Consider the following 20,582-nt stretch of genomic DNA (forward strand, 5'->3'; position numbering starts at 1 on the left):
TTTCAATCAGAAGTTTGTGTTTAATTTCATCTGGGGTTTGACCACACAATCACCCTTTGCAAACAAAATAAAAGCTATATTTTGAACATTTTTTGAAAATAATTTGCCAGATGTTAACCAAATGTAATGATTCAAAAGATGTTTGAAACTTCTGTAATAGCTGTCTATAAGTCCCTCGTCGGGGTGAAAAGATGGATCTCAAAATCATAACATGCTGGAAAATCAAATAATTTGTGGGACCTTGAGGATTTTTTTAAAGAGCAGTGGTCAGTTTAACTGTTCAAACAAGGGACAACAAAACAAAACATCAAAAAATGTTGTAGATCATCTAGGTAACAACAAAGTAATAAGAACCAATTTTTATAAATTCAGCTATTATTTTGTCTTGTAAACTATTTGCAAATATCTTTTATGTAACACTTTATTCAGGACACAGCCCCTATGTGTCCAATAATAACACTGAATCTTTTCCAAAAAAATAAAATTTATAAATAAATTAATTTGTTCACTGCATTCAGTAGTAAAAAATCAAGGAGAGGTCTAACGTTACTGTTTGCACCAGTGACCAAACATGGATTACAGAAGATTTAACATGTGAAGAGGAACTGAATTAAGCCATATAACATAAGGGTTTATCGTTGGAGGATAAATATTTATCGAACCAGGACAAGGTCTATGTTTGTTTCCTCTCAGTAGACATTGCAGGGGTGCATTTACTGCGTTACAGCAAGCATGACAATTCTGGAGTTTTGGCTAAATAAATGCTGTATTCACTGTATAAATCACATACAATAAGCATCAAATGGTTATGTTTGTAATGATTGTAAAGGTAATATAGATGATGTGGTTTACAGTGGTTTTAAAGATTATTGCCATATATGAAACAATGAACAGCTATTTATGAACGTTAATACAACATACCATTTTCTTTTGCTTCAGTAGTAACTTCATCTTTAATATAAATCAATAACTTCATACTCATTGTTTCAATTCAGAATGGTGTTTATTTATGTAACTTTTCAAAGTCACAGTTTATGTAGTCAGCAAATCCATTTTAACTGTACTCACTGATCTATAATAAAGAACATTTATATAGATCAGTGGTAGCGCCTCCTTTCTGTATCCGACCAATCGGCAAAGTCATTGATACCAAGGCTGTATGTAAGACCAGCTCTGTTCACTGTGTGCACATGCCTAAAGGAAGAAAATGTAAGAAAAGAAAGCTTAAATCACAGATTGCTTACTTAAACATTTTGTAATTGTTAAGTTAATATTTGTTTCTGTCAGCAAATCAGCGCACAAACTATGCTGAAGCATCTTCAATAATAAATCTTAATTACCATAATTGATCTAAAGATATGTGGGATTACCATTTACCACTTGTGAGTTTATATGGTAATAGCTTATATATGATTTTCAATTTATTTTTGTTTTACTAACCGAAACGCATGTACAAAGTAGTTCTCACGCTCCTCTTGCTCCTTCGCACTTTTATACTGACGATTGAACTTCTTCATAAAGGGGCCAAACAGACGGTGGGCGTGACTAATAGGGGAGGTGCTCACATAGTCTTGAATGGGGTTGGCCAATATTTGATGCTCCTCTACAGGGTCAGGAAACTCTCTACAGGTCATTCCTAAACACATACATACATACATCACTGAATGTTGATTTGGTTATCTGTTAGCGTAAAACAGGCAGAAAAAGGCATTTCACTGAACGTTTGTTTTCCAGTTACCTCCAGGTCGTATGAAAATGTCAGACTCAGTGTGTGGGCTGAAGTCACTGTAGTCAATAGTGTATTTGTCATTGTAGGACTCCAAAAGAGTGTTGAAGCCCACCATCTCAAAGCGGTGTGGGGTGGCTAGGGAATCATTTCCCTCTGGACGTGTGACCCACAGACGATACGTGTTCTTCTTATGGCCAACCTGTGTGACTTTTTTCCAGACCTCACACAGAACGCCAGTGTGATTCTCCATCTTCTCAAACTGCAAAATTAACAACAAATGTACTTTCCTATATGAATCTTTTGGACAGTGTGACCTAACAATAAAGAATATTGAACTTAATTGACTCTTGAGAAGCAATCTGATCAATCATAACGCAGAATCTGCCATTTTTGTCTGACAAACAAACCAGAAAGGAGAATAGATTAATGTTGATGGATTTGAACTTGAAAAGCAGTGTGTATTGACGTCTTTCAATTGAAAAAAGATACCTTCTAATGTTCATTAATGTTTATTTCACGCTATAAATAGTAAAGAGATGATCGGTTCACGTGCTGCTTGAACTGAGGCGCTACAGCGATCGGTCATGACATATTAAAAAGCCACAAATTGGTATTTATTGTTTGAATTTCTTGACACAATTTGAAAGCTGAGACTTTGTTTCATACATAAAGTAACCTGCTCTGTCAGCACGATGTCAGTTTCCTGTATTTTTCCTGTCAGTTTGCTGATTTATTTTTCATTGTGGCATGCCTTGTCAGATATAGCAGCAGTAACAAAGGGGGGTGGGTCTTTGCGAAGGGTCAATTAAAAAAAGCCTGTTATTGAATTAGAATGATTGATGATGATGCGCCTAGATGTGTCCAACAACACTGAATCTGGTCACCTTAAAAAAAAAAAAAAAAAGTACATACTTCAAAGCCCTGCAGATCAGGCAGCGCTGCCTGTGGACGTATTGGATCCTCCTTGGTACCTTTAAGACGGAAACACTTAATAGCTTGGATTTCAGTCCAAGTGTTAACTGGTGTGATCTTGTGAATGGTACCATAATCCAAGTTGTTTCCAATCAGAAAAGTACGCACTATGCCTGTATAGACAACATCAATGATGAGAAACTACATACATAATCTATTTTGATTGTGTCTTTATCATGAGAAGATCACTGACTATTTCGATAGTCGATTCGACTTCTGTTCCCCTCAAGGTCGTACCAAACTTCAAACGGTTCTGTTTCTGAATCAGAATAAGGCAAAGAGAGCACACCTACACAACACACAGATGGTACATGTAACATAATCAGTTCTACTGTACTGGGATGTACGGTGTAATTAATTAGACAAAAATGTACCTTTGACATGATACATCTTTCCAAAATCAGGAACTGTTCTGCCACCAACAGGTGTGGCATCTGTGAATGAAAACACACAATTCATTTACTCAACTTTTCTATTACTAAGAAAACATATGTACAGGTACTACAGCATACATGCTTAGCATGTTTAAGGTTACAAACACTGCAAGATTTTTTTCTTTTACATAGACAGCACTTTACCTGCAGCACACAACAGCAGCACAAACCCAGCTAGAAGAAGCCACATAGTGTAATGTAAAAAAACCAGACAGATATCCACCGGAGATGATAATAAGCTTTCGTCCGTCTGACAAAACAAAACAAGAAAATCAAAGAAGAGCAATCGTTAGTGCCACCAGCCACCAAATGTGGATAACAGAAGTTTGTAATGAATACATGCAAAGGAAGGGCTGAAGTAAAGTCACATGAAATTATGTTCCAGTGGGGGATGGACAAATATTTGTTGAACCTGGACAAGGTCTATATTTGACTGCTCTCAGTAGAGATTTCGGGGGTCTTCGTTGTGGGACCTCTGTAATCAGTCCATCTTTCTCCCTGCTTGCGACACCCCTGAGCAAACACTTATTAACTTATTAACATATAAGAATAATAAGTAATAATACTTCGTTACAGTACTTAAGTATTTTTTGGGAGTATCTGTACTTTACTTGAGTTTCTATATTTCAGCCTACTTTTACTTTTACTCCACTATATTTCCTAATTAAAATGTATACTTTTACCCCGATACATTTCCCGAAGCATATACGTTACTTACTACAAAATAGTCAGAAGTCAGAAGAACACAGACTGCAGGAAATCAGGTTTGACGAATCAGTGGTCAGGCGCTTGCAAGTTTGACTCCTAAAAACACTTTTGCTCATATGCAAACAAGTGCGCGCACAGCTGCGGATGATTCATTTTCCACTCAAGGCGAGGCTGGGGTGTGCGATATACAGTTTATCTTTTGCAATAATGTGGTAAGCGTTGTTGTAATGATGTGTGATCTGACATTATCAAGTAGGCTATTTCACCAAATCACACACAGAGTGCACGCACGTTGATTTATTAGTCTATTAAAGCTCAATTCCAGGCATTCTAAATTGTTTTTAATGTAGTTAACTTAATCTATATCACACAAAGAGTACCGTTTTCTGCAGATATCAGCATGATAACACATGTAATCATTTTATACAAGCTCAGTAAAGCAATAAGTGAGTTACATTTTAGCCATAATATTGCTTGTCTTTGCTCAATTTTGCCAACTAATTTGATTTGAATGAATCAACTTTCTGAACGAATCGGTTATTAAAAATGATTTAGTGAATCACTCATTAAAACTTTATGTAAAATAGCATGTCCCAAAAGCTTGCCTACTCTTTTCTTCACCAAAAGTAGGCACATTGGGGTGCAGCAATCTCTAAAATTTTATATATATATTTGCTTTATTTCCATTTTGCATTTACTTGTACTTTTACTTGTAATACTTTAAATAAAAAAATAAGATTAAGATAAAAAAAAAAATTGATTAAAAAATACTTTTTGTACCTAAGTACAATAAATATCACATACTTTAAGACTTTTACTCAAGTAATATTCTAAACAGTGACTTCAACTTCTACCAAAGTCATTTTCTGGTAGGATTTCTGTACTTTTACTTAAGTATGGCTTTCAGGTACTTTATACACCACTGATTAAATGAACTTTAAACTACTGGAATAAACTCAGAGAATGAAATGTTTGTTCTATAAGCATCGAATGGTGATCCATAAGTATACATGGTTGTAAAGGCAGGAAAAAGCAATGTAGATATATTGGCTAAATATATAAAATGATAAATTTAACTGGAAATTATTTTATGTTAGAAGAAATAACAGGAGACAATATATAAATAATAAGTTGGTTGGGTAAGCACATGTAGTTACCTGATGTTTAAGCATCAATTGATCCAGACAAAAAAAAAAGAATACTGCAAAAAAACAATAAAAGTGTGGTATTGTTAAAAAGTATGGCTTGCACTTTCATTGATTTTACATTTTTAGACTGATTTTACCTCATAAATGTTTCAGTGTGTACTTTGATGCCATATGTCATGTTGTTGTGGTGTTGGTAGGACATGCCAGCTCTATTCGACTATATTTTAGCAACTTACACAACATAGCTCAGTAATTTCACATTTTTTCATTTAAGAATGGTGTTTATTTACTTAAACTTTCAAAGTCATAAGGTGCATTTCAGTTCACATATTTATGCTCTAGTCCATGCCATTTTGTGGTATGGACGTATCAAAATCTGATGATGAACGACAAAATGACCTTATATAATTAATATAAATATAATTAGTGCATAGTGCTTCATTATGGATGCAGTTTTGTTTGTGTAATCAACCAATCAATTTTAGCAGTACTTCCTCCTCTCTTCATTCGACCAATCGGCTCTGTTCGTAGAGTGCACACGCCTGGGGAAGAAGATATAAAAAAGAAAGGTTTTTTGTTTATCCATACCTATATTTAACATATAGCACCACCTTGTGTACCATATTGTTTAATTAATAGAGAATATAAATAATATAATTTTTCAAATATTTCAAATATTTTTAAATATTTTTAAATATTTTTCAAAATGCCATTATACATCACAAAATCACTAGTGATGTTTGTTGTTTTTACTCACCGAAAAGTATGTACAAAGTAATTCTCACGTTCCTCATGCTCCTTCTCACTTTTATACTGATGATTGAACGTCTTCATAAAGGGGCCAAACAGACGGTGGGCGTGACTAATAGGGGAGGTGCTCACATAGTCTTGAATGGGGTTGGCCAATATTTGATGCTCCTCTACAGGGTCAGGAAACTCTCTACAGGTCATTCCTAAAAACATAATACCTCAGTGAAAGTTTAATTGGGTGATATGTAAATCTAAAAGATGCAGACAAAGGTATTTCACTGAATGTTTGTTTTCCAGAAACATTCCTGTCCCTATGTAGTACATACTTCAAAGCCCTGCAGATCAGGCAGTGCTGCTTGTGGACGTATTGGATCCTTCTTGGTACCATTAAGCTGGAAACACTTAATAGCTTGGATTTCAGTCTCATTGGAGACGGGTGTGATCTTGTAAATTGCACCGTAGTCAAAGTAATTTCCAATCAGAAAAGTCTGTACTGTTCCTGTTTAGAGAATATCAATGATGAGAAACTACATACAAAATCTATTTCTATATAAATACTGCCTGATTCTATTGTCTGATGATCACTGACCATTACGATAGTTGATTCGGCTTCTGTTCCCCTCAAGGTCGTACCAAGCTTCAAATGGTTCCGGTTCCACCTTAGAATAAGGCAAAGACAGCACACCTACACAAAAAGGGGATATGTAACATACTGTAAAAGAAATCTACTGTACAAGGATGTGCTCTGCAATTAGACAAAAATGTACCTTTGACATGATACATCTTTCCAAAATCGGGAACTGTTCTGCCACCAGCTGGTGTGGCACCTGAGAATGAAATCACATAATCATATTTTCAAAAACAAATGTATACTATTGCATAGTTGCATAGCAGGTTTAGTGTTAAACATAAAAACATAACAGAAATCGTGGTGCAGCTATTAAATCACAGGATCAACTGTAATACGTGTTTGTGTTTCTTCCTGTTGCGTGTTTGCTTTTACATAAACAGCACTTTACATGCTGCATATAGTGTAATCTAAAGAAACCAGACAGGCATCCACTGGAAATGGAGAATGAGCTTTAGTCTGCACTGAATTAACGTTAGTTAATATTTATTATAGGATCTTTTGTATCGTTGGCATGATGAAAACAAATAAAACTTAACAGTCAGTGGTTCTCTCCTCCGCCATGCTTGAAGTTTAATATCCGCCCCAGTGGCGATTCTGGCTTGGTGTCCCTGCGAAATCATACTTTGTCCAGTATCACATCGCCCTCTTTCTCTTTTTCCGAAAAGTGACATACTGATGGTTTCGATCATTTCATTCTCAGATATTTTCCCCCTTCACATTTACAATTTATACTTCATGTCACACAGGTTTTTAAGAATCACACAGCATTCTGCCCCCTCACTCAACAGTTCACTAATTTCTATAAATATTAAGAATAAAATATATATGCGGTTGTAAACTAGTATGCTATGTCCTCAGTTTTTTGTAAAAATAAAAGGACATGAATGAACATGCACAGCCAAAAACAACTGATTTTTTTTTTAAAAAAAATGCAGATACATTTTTAGTTTTCAGGATTATTATTATTTTTTTTTTTTTTTTTTTTTTTTTACCAAACTGTGCATAAAGACGAGTCTCAACTATGTTATAACATAATGATTTTATATACCATTTTATAAAATGGTCATAAACAGGTTTTCTCATTTTATACAATGTATCTATAAACTAAATCTAATTCGCATATTAATGTGTTTTTGGGGCATCATGTAAAGAAAAAGAAGTGTAATAATCGGAGTAATAATTGACAAGATTTTCATAATATATAATATTTCATAGGAATAATGAAATACAATTTCTTTCCCTGTTCATTTGTTGTGTCTCCCAAAATGCGTATAAACATGCTTTTAGTCCCGGTGACCTCATATGAGGTCATGTATGAAATCAACGTCCTGTTTCGTAACAGAAAGTCATATTTTGATTTAAACCTCAAAACATTTTCCTGAGATGTTGATTTATGACACACTGTTTAAAAATTAGTCCATAAGATTGTCACTAAATTATTATTAGACATTTTTGAAGACCAAGGAGAGGGAGTGGTAAAACATCCAAACATTTAGTATCTCAGAAAAGCCCTGAATGTGCTCTGTACAGGACATCCAGACTTAAAACTCTGGCATGTACAATCTCAGAGAAATTCACTAAAATATATTGTCCTCATATGAGAACGCTGGGTTTTAGGAGGTTAAAGTCCCACAATGCTGCGTGTTTCATTTTGACAGTTGAGCTAAAAAATAAAGATGTCCTCTAAGAGTTGAGGTTGATGGTCAGTTTGTGTGTGGAATGTATGATTTTTTTTTTTTGTCGACCTTTTTCCACTTTTGATGTCATTTCTAGCAAGAAATTAGCACTGTAGTAATTAGATATCCACAGATAGCCCATGTAACGTCTGCAAGAGGTCTGTTAAAGGTCTCTTGATCTGGAAAGCATCTGCTGTGTACAAATGTCTGGCAGACATCTGTAAGATGTCAGTTTTGCATACACTCTAAATATTAACATCTTAAAGACATAATCTATTTGACATCTGGTAGGAAACGTCCAATAGACGTCTTGCAGATGTAAATGCAGACGTCAAATAGACCTCTCCGAGATGTACGTGTGCTATAAAGGTAGTAATCACCTAATGGTTAGAGAGATGGACCTGTAACCTTAAGTTTGTAGGTTTGATTTTGATGGAATGAACGAAGTTCCACAGCAGCTGAGCTGAACGAGTCTTGCAAGGGTAAATAAAGATCTGGTTGTTTGAATAAGTACAGCATTTTCTTTACGCAAGAAACACTCTGTCTATAAAGGCTCATATTTTGTGTATTTGAGGTCTGAGACGTGTGAGACCGGAGAGAGAGGCCTAGCATTTGCCATCTAGTCTATAGCCAATACACTTAATTAGCCTGTGCATACAGTAGCGTTTCATCTCAAAATGAGATTTTGGCCAAATGTATTTTACAACAGAAAAAACTGAGAACCCATATAGCTACAACAAACTTTGTAACCTGTTTGTAAAGCATAATGTGATGCCGCCGTTTTAATGACGGACAAAATGCACATTTACACACATTCGCTGGTCAAAAACCCCGTAACTGCATTTGAGTTTGACACAATGCGACTGAGTGGTCCTCGTCACCTAAATGTATTTCTAAGAAAATTCTTCTTTACTTTATGACTGCTGATAAACTTAATTTATTAACATTTAAACCATTTTATATTGTCGCATGGTTCATGTTTACACTGTAAATATGCAGGTAAGCTCTAGCTCTCTATACTCTCCGCTCTTTACATGAATAAACGTAGTAAAACATAATTTAAAGTAATGTTTTTCTAACTAAAAAAAAAATAAAAACATTACAAAATCAGATTACTTTTTAAGTTTTAGTACATGCCCCTCAAAAGGTCTGTGGCCGGCCCTGAGTGAAATATTAGGCTAGTGTCTTAATACCGCTCGTACATATCTTTATCGACCTCAACGGCTCTGGCCCAAGCTGTGATAGAAACGAAATGCTATTTGCTATTTAAAAAAGGGGGCGGGACTGCTTGATTTATCCCACCTTGTCTTCCTATTTCAGTTGAGATTATGTCAACATATAGAAAAACGCTGCATATTTCAAAGCACTTCAGTGGACTTTAAAGTCCAAAAACAGAAGTTGCAACAGATATTTTCTTCTGCATTGTGACATACATTCAAGTGTAACAGATTATAAAAGAAAAATATAGGGTGGAGATTTCCAGGGGTAGAGTTTAAATTGACAAATGATTGGAGAAGTTCTGCATATGACAGGGATGTCCAGATCTGTTCCTGGAGGACCACTGTCCTGTGGAGTTTAGCCAGAGATGGTCTTGTTATTAATGTTACAAAGGTTCGCTAGACTAACGACTCTCCTACTTACCGGTGGTAAGAAGGCAACAAGGCACTTACGGATTCAGTGTCTGCTAGGACAGCCCGAGATACTTTCATCTGATTGATTACTGATAGCAGCGTAGATAATCTGTTGTTGTCACTGGAAGGTCCAGTTATAATGTTTTGGATAAAAAATAAGAAGTCAAATAAAAAAAAAATAAAATAAAATAAATGAAACATGCACAGATTTTAACATTTTAAATCCTCAAGCTTTTATTTTGGCATAATACTGTAAACTTCTGCCCACAAAAATGTTGGAAAATAATGATTCAAGTGTGTAACAGCACATTGCATTCCCAAATCCATCTTAAACTCACAGCAAATGAAACTTGCAGCATTGTGAACCAAATGACTCTAATACACTGAAAACAGAATAAAAACAATGAGGTTTATCAAAGTGTATTATATATGATGAAAAAAGACTCAAAGAAATGTGGGAGGACTATTTTGTATTATCCTTCTTCCGAACTGGAATTACTCCTCTCATCCTGGCCTTCTCTGCTTTTGTCCAGTCGGCAAAATTATTGATACCGACGCTGAATGAAAGACCGGCTCTGTTCGTAGAGTGCACAAACCTGAGGAGGAATAGGATGTAAAAAAGAAAGCATGCATATTTCAGACAAGTTCACAGATTTTTTACTACTACTACATTGCAATATTTGTTGGTTTTCCTCACCGTTGAGTATGTACAAAGATGTTCTCACGCTCCTCGTGCTCCTTCTCACTTTTATACTGACGATTAAACTTCTCCTTAAAGGGGCCAAACAGACGGTGGGCGTGGCTAACAGGGGAGGTGCTCACATAGTCTTGAATGGGGTTGGCCAATATTTGATGCTCCTCTACAGGATCAGGAAACTCTCCACAGGTCATTTCTAAACACATAATACCTCAGTGAGTGTTTAATTTGGTGATTTATAAATGTAAAAGAGGCATTTAACCGAATGTTTGTTTTCCAGTTACCAGGTGGTATGAAAATGTCAGACTCAGTGTGTGGGCTGAAGTCACTGTAGTCAATAGTGTATTTGTCATTGTAGGACTCCAAAAGAGTGTTGAAGCCCTCCATCTCAAAGCGGTGTGGGGTGGCTGGGGAATCATTTCCCTCTGGACGTGTGACCCACAGACGATACGTGTTCTGCTTATGTCCAACCTGGGTGACTTTTTTCCAGACCTCACACAGAACGCCAGTGTGATTCTCCATCTTCTCAAACTGCAGCAGAAGAAAGTCATTTAGGTTTGAACAACATGATTTAATGACATTTTCATTCTTAAGTGATCTAGGCCATTAAGTAGTACATACTTCAGAGCCCTGCAGATCAGGCAGTGCTGCCTGTGGACGTATTGGATCCTCCTTGGTACCTTTAAGCTGGAAACACTTAATAATTCGGAGGACTGGTGTGATCTTGTAAATGGTACCATGATCCAAGTCATCTCCAATCAGAAAAGTACGCACTGTGCCTGTATAGAGAGCATCAATGATGAGAAATTACATACATAATCTATTTTGAATTTAATACTGTATGATTGTATCATGCGAAGATTACTGACCATTGCGATAGTCGATTCGACTTCTGTTCCCCTCAAGGTCGTACCAAACTTCAAACGGTTCTTTTATCTCAGAATGAGGCAGAGAGAGCTCACCTACACAAAAGAGGGATATATAACTTTAAAATAAAGAGTACTGTACTGGGATGTACTGTGTAGTTAGCCAAAAAAAAAAAAGTACCTTTGACATGATACATCTTTCCAAAATCAGGAACTGTTCTGCCACCAACTGGTGTGGCATCTGAGGAAAAAAACAGAAATCAAACTCATTTAATCAGCTTCTTTTTAACTAAAACATGTCTGCATGTCATCAGCCTGTTGTATGTTTTATCTTTTACATAGCACTTTACCTGCAGCACACACCAGCAGCACGAACCCAGCTAGAAGAAGCCACATAGTGTAATCTAAAGAAACCAGACAGACATCAACCGGAGATGATAATAAGCTTTCGTCCGTCTGACAGAAAGTCACAAAACAAAATCAAGAAGAGGTCGCTAGTGTTTGAACCAGTGACCAAATGTGGATAACAGAAGTTCGTAATAAATACACACAAAGGAGGGACTAAATTAAGGTCATATGACAAGAGGGTCCAATGGGGGATGGACAAATATTTATTGAACCTGGACAAGGTCTATATTTGACTCCTCTCAGTAGAGATTTCAGACCCTGCGTCCATAGAAATGGACATCACATGATTTTTTGTTTAAACCAATCAAATGTTATGTTTTTAAAATATGAGCAATGCCTGGTCACTGATTGGTCCCTGATCAACCAATTACAATGAAGATCTGACTACTAACTTAATCTGATTGAGCTACAGACATAACAAAAAAGAGAGACATGATAACCAACTAGACAGAAAGAGGTGGAACCCCATATTTTACCTTTTAAATGCAGAGTTAATGGTGGCCTCATCAACGTGCACTGGTTGTAAAATTAAGACTATAAAATAATAATATTCAAAGTTATTTTGAAGATCTGTCAGAGTTGCAGAACACAGGATTTTTTTTTAATTTACTGTTCATCGTAATGGACATGTATTAGTTGTACAACAGGTTGAGAAATTTGTGCAAGCATTTCAAAGCTAAATAACAGAGGTACAAATTCAAATGTTAATGTTTTATGAACATTGATGTTATTTAATGAAATTAATATTAATATGATTTCATTTATGTCTTCAAAGTGACTATAACCTGTAGATCAATTTTTCATTGGTTTTATTGAGAAACAGCCATAGTGGATGAGATCAGTGAATACACAGCAACACACACAGTCACACCCCCTCCACACACACTGATGCCTTGACGCTATAATGCACACAATCATATATTTATCAAAACAATCAGCAAGTACACATAAACCCATACATATACACACAAAGACATTTATACATATACTCAGATTCACCCACTTCAACCAAAAAATATATTTTTTTGAGACTTCATGTCATCTTACCTTTTTTCCACATTCTTACGGCATTGTTCATTCTTACAGTGTTCTGTTCAAAATCTTAAACACTAGTTCAACTATAGTGCACAAATTCTACTTATTATGTATGGTTAAAATATGCAGATTTTTTTCTTCAGTCCTGACGTCCATTGTAGTGGACATGAGAAAAATCTAATAAAAAATGAGTTTGTTCACTGGGCAAGCACTTGTAGTTACCTGATGTTTAAGCATCAGTTGATCCAGACAAAAAAATATATTTGATTATTGCTAAAAACTGATAAAAGTGTGGTATTGTTAAAAAGTATGGCTTGCACTTTTATTTGTTTTACATTTTTAGACTGATTTTACCTCATAAATATTTGAGTGTGTACTCTGATGCCATATGTCACATTGTGGAGTTGGCAGGACATGGCAGGTCTATTCAACTATATTTTAACATTATAGTGCAGTAATTTCACACTCAGTTTTTTCATTTAAATATGGTGTTTATTTCATTTTTCAGTGTCAAAAGCTGTGTACAGTGTTTAAAACCCTTTTGTTGTCATTTGTTAACATTTGTTTAACAATAGTCCAGAATAAATTTTCAATGGGTGTGAGTGCTTGCCTGTCAGAAGATTTGCAAGTAAACAGAAAAAATACTCAAATATTAAAAATACCTTTTTAGTAAATTTATTTTGATTGTGTTTTTTGTTAAATTTACACATATGGCTGTACAACTAGCCCAAAAAACCATATTGCGATAATTTTGTCATATATTGTTTGCGACTTGAACTGCAGTGTGACATTTAATCTCATATGTGACCCTGCCTGGAATCAGTTTTGGACAATCTTTGGCTGAGATACAACTATTTGAAAAACTGTAATCTGAGGGTGCAAAAACATCTAAATATTGAGAAAATTGCCTTTAAAGTTTTCCAAATAAAGTTCTAGCAATGCATATTACTAATCAAACATTACGTTCTGATATATTTACGGTAGGAAATTTACAAAATAGCTTCATGGAACATGATCTTTACCTAAAACTAAATGTTTCTGACCAACTTTTTCCACTCCTGCTGTCATTTCTAGCAAGAAATTAGCAGCCTGGTAATTAAATATTCACTTAGTTATCACCAAAGCTCACTCTATTTTGTTGTAAATCATTACACTTCATGCACAAAAGCTGCCTGCAAAGTCATTGCCTGTTGGAGCAGCAAGACAACAAATCTGCTGCCTAAGCTTTTGGACGAGCCAAGGTCTTCAGACTCACTGGAAACTTTCAGGAAAGTTCAACGAAGCAGGACATTGGCCCTCCAGGAGCAGGACTGGACAACAATGGCATACGTCACCAGAGAGAAATTGTTTTCACAGGAAGGTCAATTTTTAATGTTTTGGTTAAAAATAAAGCAGTCAAATTAAAAAAAAAAGAGAGAGAGACAAGAACAAGAAACGTGCACAGATTTTAACATTTTAAGCTGTTAGTTTGGCATAATGCTGGTGCTGTAAACTTCTGCCCACGAAAATTGTTGGAAAATAGTTATTCAATTGTTCACAATATAATTCTTTTGTTTTGATTAGGCTATGTCTGTGTTGTTTTTGGCCTAAATGTGTGACATGTTGTTGTAATAATGAATGTCCAACTTAGATGTATGAGACTTTACGGTCCTATATCACATACATTTTCACAACTTACACATGAACTGTTTTATTCTTACACACTAGCTGTTAACTCAGGTATACAGTAGTTAATGTTTGAAGCGGATCAAAACCTTTCATCAAAGCTGTTCTAAAACCAAAACAATAGCTGTTCTTGTCTTAGGAGAACTTTGATTTTTTTGATCCACCTCAAATGTTGACTATTATATATGACAATAGGGAAGAAAAGATGATTTTAACTTCTGCTTTATCCCAGTTTTAAGAAAATGTATTCTTTTTTTCCCTGTTACATTTGCATGACAAACTCATGATAAACGCTTGATCTGACAATGAAGTTTACCAAAATCTATTATATACTGCATGTTGGTAACAGATTCAACAGAAATGTGTGAGGACTATTTTTTTAGCATCCCTGGGAAATTCCTCTGCTTTTGTCCAATCAGCAAAGTCATTGATACCGACGCTGTATGAAAGACTGGCTCTGTTTGTAGAGTGCACAAACCTGAGGAGGAATAGGATGTACTTTTATTCTGACGATTAAACTTCTTCTTAAAAGGTCTAAGGTTCCAGACGGTGGGCATAGCTAACAGGGGAGGTGCTCACATAGTCTTGAATGGGATTGGCCAATATTTGATGCTTCTCAACAGGACCAGGAAACTTCTCACAGGTCATTCCTAAACACATAATACCTCAGTGAATGTTTGATTTGGTGATCTGTAATTGTAAACGAGGCAGACAGTGCATTTCACTGAATGTTTGTCTTTCAGTTACCTAAAGGTGGTATGAAAATGTCAGACTCAGTTTGAGGGCTGAAGTCACTGTAGTCAATAGTGTATTTGTCATTGAAGCCCTCCATCTCAAAGCGGTGTGGGGTGGCTGGGGAATCATTTCCCTCTGGACGTGTGACCCACAGACGATACGTGTTCTGCTTATGCCCAACCTGTGTGACTTTTTTCCAGACCTCACACAGAACACCAGTGTGATTCTCCATCTTCTCAAACTGCAGCAGAAGAAAGTCATTTAGGTTTGAACAACAGGATTTCACTGCAAATCAGGCAGTGCTGCCTGTGGACGTATTGGATTCTCCTTGGTACCTTTAAGTTGAAAACACTTAATAACTTGGAGGGCTGGTGTGATCTTGTAAATGGCACCATGATCCAAGTCATCTCCAATCAGAAAGTACGCACTGTGCCTGTATAGTGAGCATCAATGATGAGAAATTACACACATAATCTATTTTGAATTTAATACTGTGTGATTTTATCATGAGAAGATTCCTGACCATTAAGATAGTCGATTCGACTTCTGTTGCCCTCAAGGTCGTACCAAACTTCAAACGGTTCTTTTACCTCAAAATGAGGCAGAGAGATCTCACCTACACAAAAGAGGGATATATAACTTTAAAATGAAGTCTACAGTAGGATGTACAGTGTAATTAGACAAAATGTACCTTTGACATGATACATCTTTCCAAAATCAGGAACTGATTTGGCATCTGACACTGGTGCGGCATCTGAGAAAGAAAACAGAGAAATCTCATTTAATCTTTTTAACTAAACCACATAGCCAAATACACTTCTGCATGTCTTTAGCCTGTTGTATGTTGTTTTCTCTTTTACATAGACAACACTTTACCTGCAGCACACACCAACAGCACAAACCCAGCTAGAAGAAGCCACATAGTATAATCCAAAGAAACCAGACAGACATCCACCGGAGATAAAAATATGCATAATAAGCTTTTGTCTGTCTGACAAAAAAGTCCCAAAACAAAACAAGAAAATCAAGAACAGGTTTATCGTTAGTGTTTGCACCAGCGACCAAACCTGGATAACAGATAATAAATACACACAAAGGGAGGGACTTATTTAACGTCATATGTCATTAGAGGTTCATTCTGGGGGTGGACCAATATTTATTGAACCAGGACAAGGTCTATATTTGACTCCTCTCAGTAGAGATTGCAGGGGTGATCATTGTGGGATGCTTATAATCAGTCCATCTTTCCCAATAGGGTCTGGCTGCAGACATGCACTTGCATTTTCAGACTTGCACTCTCAGACAGCTGCACCTCCGCAAGTGACGTCACTTGCAGTCTTTTTTATTTTATTTTAATTATTTATTTATTTTTTTTTTAATCAAATCTCTCAACATTTTACAACAGTAGCCAGGTGGTGAAGACAAGAAAAAAGAAACTGAATTACAATGTCACTCGCAATCGCCACTTGCACTCTCTGCTACCAGAAATGTCACTTGCAATCCACACAAATTATGCGTGTTATTAATAGAGACAAGACGCTGTGGTTGTTAAACGATTAAAACAAAATTAATAGCATAACGTACAGGGTTGTGGATGTCATCTGTAGGAGATAAAGACAAGACCCGCAAATCCATGGCCACAGAACAGCAGAATATGGACGCATTGCGCAAAGTCTCGTTAAGTGTTTTTACGAGACGTTACATTAGAAAACATCTTAATTTAGTTAATTTAATTTAAAGTTGTATGCTATTTTTATGTCCTGTTTTAACACCCCTCATCAGAACGCTCTGTTTGAATAGCCATGGCAGATTGTAGACTTGTCTAACAGTTGTGTATATTTGACAGCCTACATCCCTCACAGATGCTAGCTGCTGTGATTTAGGTTAAAAACGCATAAACGCACATTTGTGTGGTGCGACATTAATATCAGATTCAATATGCTCAGCACAGCATAGTCTTTTAGTTTCAATCTTTCTGAAAATCCCGCATCAAAATAGTTCTTGTTTGTAAACGAATCTATAGTACAGTGTAGTGTAGTGAAGTTCATCCACTGTTTCCCAATGAAGGAAGGCAATGCAAAGACCACTTGGCACTGCACAGCATCTTGCATTCTGAGCCATTTTTATCAATTGGTTTCTGCGTAAACCTGCGTTCATTATTTACACTGCATGTATGAATTGGTGGGCAAGGCTAAACAGGCAGTGATGTAGAAATAGGCAAGGCAAGGCAAGTTTATTTATATAGCACATTTCATACACAATGGTATTTCAAAGTGCTGTACATAAAAGGAATTAAAATATTGATGAAAAAATCACAACAATAAAAAGTAGAAATTTAAAATTGATTAAACATAAATGAAAACAGTTAAGAATAAAAATGATTACACATAAAAAACAGTGCAATAAGTTTAGACGTAGCACAGTGCTTATTCAGTAAATGCATAACTGAACAGATGAGTCTGGATTTAAATGTGGCTAATGTTTTAGCACATCTGATCTCTTATGGAAGCTGATTTTAAGGCATAATAGCTAAAAGCAGCATAATAGCTAAAAGCAGATTCCCCTTGTTTTGTGTGAACCCTTGGTATTTCTAACTGCCTAGATCCTAATGATCTGAGTGGTCTGTTGGGTTTATATTCAGTAAGCATATCTGCAATGTATTTAGGTCCTAGGCCATTGAGTGATTTATAAACGAGTAAAAGTACTTTAAAATCAATCCTAAATATAACTGGAAGCCAGTGTAAGGATCTGAGGACTGGGGTGATACGCTCAGATTTTCTGGTTCTAGTCAGAATCCTGGCAGCAACGTTTTGAGCTGCAACTGTCTGACGGTCTTCTTGGGAAGGCCAGTGAGGAGACCATTACAATAGTCCACCCTGCTGGTAATGGCTTGAACAAGTTTCTCCAAGTCTTGACTGGAAACAAAACATCTAATTCTTGCAACGTTTTTGAGATGATAGTATGCTGATTTAGTTACTGCTTTGACAAGACCATTGAAACTAAGGTCTGACTCCAGAATCATACCAAGATTATTGACTTGATTTTTTACTTATTTGACTCCTAGAGTCAAGGTATGTATTCACCTTAAGAACTTCATCTTTGTTTCCAAATGCAATGACTCCAGTTTTCTCCTTGTTTAACTGAAGAAAGTTTTGCCACATTCAACTGTTAATTTCATCAATGTTTTGGCAGAGGGAGTCACTGGTGCTGTAGTAGGTAAATCTGGGTATCATCTGCATAGCTGTGATATGCAATTTGGTTCTTTCTCATTATTTCACTTAGTGGGAGCATATACAGGCTAAAAAAGAGCGGTGCACGAATTGAGCTTTGAGGGACTCCGCATGTCATAGATGTCCACTGAGACGTATGGTTTCCTATACTCAGATAATGACCTCTCCTTTCTAGGTATGACCTGAACAATTTGAGGACCATCCCAGAAAGCCAGACCCAGTTTTCCAGTCACTCTAGAAGAATGTTATGATCAACAGTGTCAAACGTGGCACTGAGATCTAGTAGTACCAGCACTGATATATTGCCAGAACCAGAATTTAAGCAAATATCATTTATTATCTTCATGAGCGCTGTCTCTGTGCTGTGATGTGGTCAGAAAACAGAAAATTGTCCAGGTATCCATTTGAGTTTAAGTACTAGTTCAGCTGATTAACCTTTTCAGTAGTCTTGCCTATAAAAGGAAGATTTGATATTGATATATAGTTGCTCAATATGGTGCTATCAAGATTGATTTCAGTAGGGGCTTAACAACTACAGTTTTCAGGGAGTTTGGAAAAGTCCCAGAAAGAAGTGAGGCATTCACCACTTCTAAGAGATCTGCTTCTAAACAGTTAAGCACACACTTTTAAAAAAAGATGTGGGAAGTGTGTCAAGACAGCAGGTTGACAATTTAAGGTGCTGTGCTATTTCTTTCAAAATTTTGCCATCAGTTGCTTCAAAAGCAGACATAGTAACTTCATTTTGAAATTGCGGTCAAATCGGTCTGACCTCTGCATAACTTGAGGATGTGCTAATCGCCTTTCTGATATTATTGGTCTTCTCAGAAAAGACGGACTGCATTTGCTGTCAGAGAGTATTTCTCTGGGAATTTGATGTAGGCGTTGATCTTCTTCTGTGGAGGCGGTGCTTATGCACACTATTATGTCACAATGTGACACATTCCACAAACTGTTGTTTTGGCAAACTGGCTTTTATATAAGCTGATTTTAGACTAACGGGAAAGTTATGAGTTCTGAAACTTGACCTCTTATATGTCAAAATATCAAGGGAATTTTGGTTTATAGTTCAAGCCCCCTTTAAGAAATAGTTGATGAGTATATAAATAGTAAACAAAATTTTATTCTTCAAATTCATACAGATGGATCAAAGGATTCAAATCTCAAATGGAGTAGCAGTGCCATGTTCATTTCTCAGCATAGGCTGAGATTGGGCGGTAGACTAAAAGATGTTCTTTCTGTGTTTGCAGCTGAAACAGCAGCTATTTTATAGAATGGGTAAAGCATGTAAGACCTAATAATATGGTTATTTTATCAGACACTTTTTTATCTTTCACCAGTGAAGTGTAGTAAAATGAGAGATGGGAAGTAACTTCAGATTTATACCAATAAGTGTAATATTTTTTTTATATGTAAATTATATGTTCTAATTATATTAGAATGATACAGAATTAATTATTTTATTTCTAATGTAAAAAGTATAAAATGGAATAAAATTTAGAATTTATTGATTTGACATGCTGCGTATGTTTAATCAATGACACAATAAGAACTTTATAAATAGAACAACGACAAACCATAAATTGAAAATGATAGCAAAATAAGCTTGAAGAGGCATATGCTCCATTTAATCAAATAAAAATGATTTAAAATGTAACATTTTTCTGACAAACTCTACAAAAAACAAAATGCATTCATCATTTCACACCCTGGAAACATGCTCAGAGAAATGTATGAGAACATTTCTGTAGCCTTTGACTCAGCAAATACATTGATACCGTCGCTGTATGTAAGATCCAGAGGATCTTTGTTTGTAGGATCCAGAGAGAGCTCACCTACACAAAAGAGGAATATGTAACTTTAAAATGAAGTCTACTGTACTACAGTGTACTGTGTAATTAGACAAAAATGTACCTTTGACATGATACATCTTTCCAAAATCAGGATCTGATTTGGCTTCTGACACTGGTGCAGCATCTGAGGAAGAAAAATTTAATCAACTTCTTTTTAACTAAACCACATAGCCAAATACACTTCTGCATGTCTTTAGCCTGTTGTATGTTGTTTTCACTTTTACATAGACAGCACTTTACCTGCAGCACACACCAACAGCAGAAACCCAGCTTGAAGAAGCTACATAGTGTAATCTAAACAAACCAGACAGACATCAGCCGGAGATGATAATAAGCTTTCAAGTCCCAAAACAAAACAAGAAAATCAAGAAGAGGTCTGTTGTTAGTATTTGCACCAGCAACCAAATGTGGACAACA

The 20,582-nt window shown here is 36.0% G+C and overlaps 2 protein-coding genes and 1 pseudogene across 4 annotated transcripts; all 3 read right to left on the reverse strand.

The window, feature by feature from the left end:
- Positions 1-978: 978 nt before the first annotated feature.
- Positions 979-3,496, reverse strand: LOC127181475 (counting factor associated protein D-like). Of its 2 annotated transcripts, none has more exons than XM_051136240.1 (7): positions 3,280-3,496; positions 3,076-3,135; positions 2,895-2,990; positions 2,642-2,700; positions 1,739-1,988; positions 1,441-1,636; positions 979-1,194 (listed from the first exon to the last, which is right to left on the reverse strand). In XM_051136240.1, the coding sequence occupies exons 1-7, from the start codon at positions 3,323-3,325 to the stop codon at positions 1,098-1,100; spliced, it is 804 nt and encodes a 267-aa protein (XP_050992197.1). In that variant the 5' UTR covers positions 3,326-3,496; the 3' UTR covers positions 979-1,097. The 2 variants fall into 2 exon arrangements, with proteins under 2 accessions (XP_050992197.1, XP_050992196.1); XM_051136239.1 differs by having other exon boundaries at positions 2,642-2,814; positions 3,280-3,495.
- A 6,391-nt stretch (positions 3,497-9,887) lies between these two features.
- Positions 9,888-20,556, reverse strand: LOC127181474 (counting factor associated protein D-like). Of its 2 annotated transcripts, none has more exons than XM_051136237.1 (7): positions 20,406-20,556; positions 20,227-20,289; positions 11,246-11,338; positions 10,998-11,155; positions 10,661-10,907; positions 10,377-10,572; positions 9,888-10,275 (listed from the first exon to the last, which is right to left on the reverse strand). In XM_051136237.1, exons 2-7 carry the CDS (start codon positions 20,240-20,242, stop codon positions 10,143-10,145), a joined length of 843 nt encoding a protein of 280 aa, XP_050992194.1. In that variant the 5' UTR covers positions 20,243-20,289; positions 20,406-20,556; the 3' UTR covers positions 9,888-10,142. The 2 variants fall into 2 exon arrangements, with proteins under 2 accessions (XP_050992194.1, XP_050992193.1); XM_051136236.1 differs by lacking the exons at positions 20,227-20,289; positions 20,406-20,556 and adding exons at positions 11,424-11,483; positions 11,593-11,764.
- Positions 14,557-16,161, reverse strand: LOC127181477 (uncharacterized; annotated as a pseudogene).
- Positions 20,557-20,582: the final 26 nt, after the last annotated feature.

This window comes from Labeo rohita, chromosome 19, assembly GCF_022985175.1.
Source record: "Labeo rohita strain BAU-BD-2019 chromosome 19, IGBB_LRoh.1.0, whole genome shotgun sequence".
NCBI classification, from domain to species: Eukaryota; Metazoa; Chordata; class Actinopteri; order Cypriniformes; family Cyprinidae; genus Labeo; species Labeo rohita.